The sequence below is a fragment of the Bombus impatiens genome, unplaced genomic scaffold (assembly GCF_000188095.3).
Source record: "Bombus impatiens unplaced genomic scaffold, BIMP_2.2 scf_0102, whole genome shotgun sequence".
Taxonomy (NCBI): Eukaryota; Metazoa; Arthropoda; class Insecta; order Hymenoptera; family Apidae; genus Bombus; species Bombus impatiens.
In genome coordinates, this window is record NT_176521.1 from 3,136,921 (window position 1) to 3,141,922 (window position 5,002).

The window sequence follows — 5,002 nt, forward strand, 5'->3', positions numbered from 1 at the left end:
CGCGAACCGTAAGATGCATTCAGCGTATCCCGCGGGGACTTTCCCTAGCTAATGCGAGATGAAATTACAGCCCCCCGGGGTTCCGGTCGACAGTCACGCCGTCTACTCGAAAGACACTGGCCTAACCTCTCCTCTCTATCTTTGCCAGCTTCTCTTTCAACTCTTTCTCTACCTTCGCTTTCTTCGTCCTCCCGTGATCCTCCATCCTTTCGGATGCTCATACATACGAAGAGAGGCATTCGTTTCAACTCGTTTGGTCGCTGCTCCGAGCGAACGTTTACCCTTATAAAAAGCTTGCCCTTAATCTTCAACGGAAGCCAACCCTTGACTCTGAACAGAGTTTCAAAGAGGAGTTTTCTAGTTATTGGAGAATATTCTCCCGCTTTAACGAGATAACTTGTACTATTACGATCAAAGATTGACAGTACATGATACACCGTGGTCTTTGGAACCACTTAATCGCTCTTGCTCCTCTGACGAAAACAAAAAATTCGAATTCACAAGCATTCAAGAACGTGTCCTCGAAAATAGGTACACACCTATGTAATGAAATTTAAAAATTAACAGATAGTAAATTAACCAGTCTGACTCCTAACGAGACACATGATATTTTCTCATTCTTCAGTCATTATATTAAAGACTAATGGTGTTTCATAATATAAAACAAATTTGACTGTTCCGCGCAAAGTTCAAGATTGAATTTAAAGATGTTGAATACCGTATAATCTATACTATGCAATGTCATATGCCTGATATATTTTATGATCAATCATATGCAGCGGGTCCTTTGCTGCTCCTCTAACGATGTATCCTACGCATAGCGCGAAAATGTTTCATTCAAACATATCGAATGAAAGAATCAATTATCGACCTCCAGTTTCATCGAACTTGAACCAACGAAGAATCGATTAACAGAATAATTTGTACGTTATACGTGTCGCTGTTGGTGTTTTATATAGGAGAAACGTATTCAATATTCTTAACTATATGGTACAGCAGTATAGCAAAGTGTTTCCGATTTCTACGGCACGAAGCAATTCTCGAAGGTTTCCAACAAACGCAGCCGATTCTATATGTGTGTAACCTTATTCTTATTCGTGGAAACGTAAAGCGGAGTTTAAAAAATATTAATAGCATTCTAAAAGTTTGTAACTGGAAAAACGAATGGATTATTAATGATACGGAGAACGTGGACTTATTGCTCCTTTATGTAGCTTTATATCCGCGAGAGTGAAAAAAGCCTGGCTATTATTCGACGTCATTTACATTAATTCAAGCTAAAACTCCTTTCTTCGACGCGGCATCGTGCAAAGAACAATCAAATGTAATTGACGGTACGTTAATTACAAAAGTACACTCATACAGGAACAGCTAACGATCTTCAGAAATTCGCTTAGCAACAAAAACAGAACGACAGCGATGAATAAATTATAAACATCAAAGAAATTATGTATACAGTTTTTGCACCAGCTGGCATTCAAACAGAACTCGTCAAATGAGAATATGCAACGTGACGTGAACAGGCAGCGTAATTTACAAAGACATGGTTACCTCCAATTAAAATCCAGCTGTTTGTAGTTAAAGATAAACGATATCGTAACAGTAACGTTAACGTGTCCAGTTTGGTAAAACTGACAATGTTTGATGCTAAAAATGATGAAACTTCTTCAATCAATTGTGCAATATTACACGTTACCAATAATACAAATTCATTAGTATAGCAATGGAACGAACTGTATTTTAATTCAGAAGGTGGTAATTGTATATGGAACAATGAATAAAAAATGTAGAATAATATTTTCTCAGTTTCTCGTTTTCGGTCGATGTTGCAAATTTACTGAGCATAACCCGTATACAGACATAATACGTAGAATACGATTACGTCAAAAATCAGGAAAGATAATTTCAATTAACTTTACATGGTTCACAAATATCCAGTAGAAAACGTTTCTTTTATTATTTGTCTTTCATCGTATAATACGATGAATAGATACGATATTCCATGAATTGTTAATGTCGATTTAATTGGAGATGAAATTTCCAATAAGAAGATATTACTTTTTATTTTCAGCCACTCTTTCATGTGAATTAATTCAGAGATCATAATGACTCTTTGATAAAATAATAAAATTACCACCCCTGATCGAAGAATTAATAATTCTTCATTTCAAAGATGAGTTAATATAATGAATGAAATTTTACAATTCACAGAACTGTACCTAGGTATCAGTATTAATAGATCCCCTTACGTGATAGTAATAAAATGGATAATAAAGTAATATTCGATAAGAAAATTTTAGAAGTTTTACAAAATACAAAGTCAGCTGATTATCCCATCCTACGTAAACATTATGAAGACTTTGTATAATAGAAATTTATAATCTACGACGTATCGTTTGCCAATTCATTAATATTATCTATCGGTAAACAATTATATAAGAAAGCTAATTGTAGTAATTATAAGTAGCTAATTATAACAGCCTCGTGTCATCACTATGTAATTCCGACATCGATTTCGCTCTTACAGCCATCAGCTGTGAAGCAAGTTGCATCGAGTATATACTTTTACTTGCGATCGCTAGACCAAACTCATCTATCACACCAGTAAAGTTGCCGGCGACCACTTTGACGTTTCTCGTACTCGTGGATTAACTCGTGTCATTTTCTCAAGATCGGTAAGGCAGTCCTCGATTATTACCGAAACTGATAGCGGGTTCGCTTGGCTAATACGCGCGTCGAGGAGTTTCAAGCAGCGTCGGCAGTAAAGAGAGTTGCCCGCTTCAGTTAAGTCACTCTGTAAAGTTTCCGCGAGAGAGGTACAGCCGTGGCCCGTTAATGTGTCGTAAATCGTTGCTTTCGCTCCGTGCACAAGTCAACCACAGAGATTACACTCGACCAAGGCAGTCAAAAGTGATTCTCTCTCTCTCTCTTTCTCTCTTGGTTCAGCTTAGTCAAGTATCCGGTCTTAACAATGTACAAGGCTGAGCGTGGATTCTCTTAGTCTCGAGTATCCGTACCGTGAAAAGGTAGCTTTAGCTCGTTTAACAGCGATGGGACGAGCGAGGTTTCCAGAAGGAGGCGACTGCAACCGTTGCAAATCGACGAAAAAGCAAGGCCCCGGAATCAAATGAGTTTACACAACGACGATGACGACAACGAAGTTTCGTGAGTGTAATCAAGCTAGGGATCGAGAAACACGGTGAAAAGGGAATTGCCACACGGGCTAAGGGATAACCTTCTTCTCTGCGATTTGAATTTCCGCCCAAAGGCAAACGAGCCAACACCCCAAATGAGCGCACGGCTCCTAGGGATCATTGGTCGTACGTCGATAGAGAAAACTCGATAAATGCCGACGCAATAGTTTCTTAATTACAAAGAGACTCGTTAAGGTTTGTCTATTAGATAGGATATTTCGCTTTCGGGATAGAATGGGCAAAGAAGAGAGGAAGATAGAGGCCAGTGCACCGAGATATCGAGCCACGACAAAGAGCACCGCTACGCGTAGAAATCGTTCCAAAGAGAAATGAAATCGATTTGCATTTCCAAAGAACTCTGATTGTATGGAGCACCGGAATTTCCTTTGCCAATTTCGAAATCATTATTCGGTCGTTGCAGGCTATTCGTACGAAATCATCGAGCAATTTCACGTTACGGATATAATCGTAGTTCACATATGTATATATACAGTACGTATGTCGAATGGAATATCATCTGAAATAGAAAAATGAAGAATAATTGCGAACGCGGTAGACTGCACCAGCGTATTACCGCAACAAAGTTCGTGGACCAATGTGACTTGGTATCTCTTCTAGTCTCTTCTTCGTACGATTCGCACGGGAGAAAGGCCACTAGAGGGTTCTTCGACGCTCTTTGTCCTTCGATGCAAATAAACGTACATCTCCTTCGCAATTTCACCTCGATACCTATATCTCGACGATAGAAAGCACAAGATCCACGCGTTCTCCCTTGGAGAACAATTTCAGTGAATCAGCTGGGACAATAACGAAAAGGTACAAAGCCACGCTCCTTTCAACATTGTTCCTTGTAACTCCTTTGCACACTTGGTTTCAGAAGCAAAAAATATTTCTTTGCTTAACGGAGCTTCGCGAGCTCAGCGTATTTCCTTTTGTCTCCTCGCCTCGCGCTTCCGGCGTAACGATGAAAAAAGGATTCCCGCGACAGCACAAACAAAATAGTATCAACAGTCGTCGTAAGACATATTTTCCCCGCCATTTTATTCTCTCGCTTTGCTCAGTCACGTTCCTTTTTTTGGAACCACCAGCTGACCAAGGGTACGGAAGAAACGACGACGCCCCCGTCGCGTTGGCGAGATGCCGGACAACGTGCTAAGAAAAAAAGTAACGGCACCGTGTCACACGACAATGTTTCATCTGGCACGAGAGGGAGAGAGCCGATGATCCTTGTCATTTTGTCACATTAGACGCGATTACTCGTGTCCCACGCGCCAACACACACTCAAACACGCATCGTGTTTCACATATGTATTTTCTACTTCCGTATGTTTATCCAAATACGAATGAAACGCGATGGCGACTCGCGACAGCTTACCTGATATCACGAAGAAAGCGAATGCTGCTTTTAGCCACAGGTGGCGAGTCATCTCGAATCCGCGGATAACCCCTCTTTTTTTTGTCTCGATCACTAGTCTTTTTGTTCACACTAGCACACCACTCGCGTATTTATGTTTCCGTTACGTTGATTACGAAAACATGGAAAGTGTGGAGAATCTTTGGCAACGCATCAATGTACGTTATAAACTGACAATTGATTTATAGCGGTCTCATGAGATAGTCATGGTACACAAAGTGGACGGTGAACGCCACCGTTTTTGCCCGAACGAAACCCGTCACTACACGTTGTCTCCGAAACGAAACGTCAAACTCACCGTGCGCAGCGTGCGGTAGCGACTGATCGCAAAACTACGCTGCCGGAGGATCGCGGCGGTGGCGACAGCGGCGATTCGAATCGCCGTGAACCGCGA

General features: G+C 40.8%; 1 protein-coding gene across 2 annotated transcripts in view; it reads right to left on the minus strand.

Annotated features, from left to right (window-relative positions):
- LOC100750186 overlaps positions 1-4,996 on the minus strand; it is a 205,529-nt gene extending 200,533 nt beyond the window's left edge. For both annotated transcript variants that reach the window (XM_012395024.3, XM_024364579.2), the window contains exon 1: positions 4,570-4,996. In XM_012395024.3, coding sequence (XP_012250447.1) covers positions 4,570-4,621 — 52 coding nt within the window. In that variant the 5' untranslated portion in view covers positions 4,622-4,996. The remainder of the gene's footprint in view (positions 1-4,569) is intronic.
- Between the last annotated feature and the right edge of the window lie 6 nt (positions 4,997-5,002).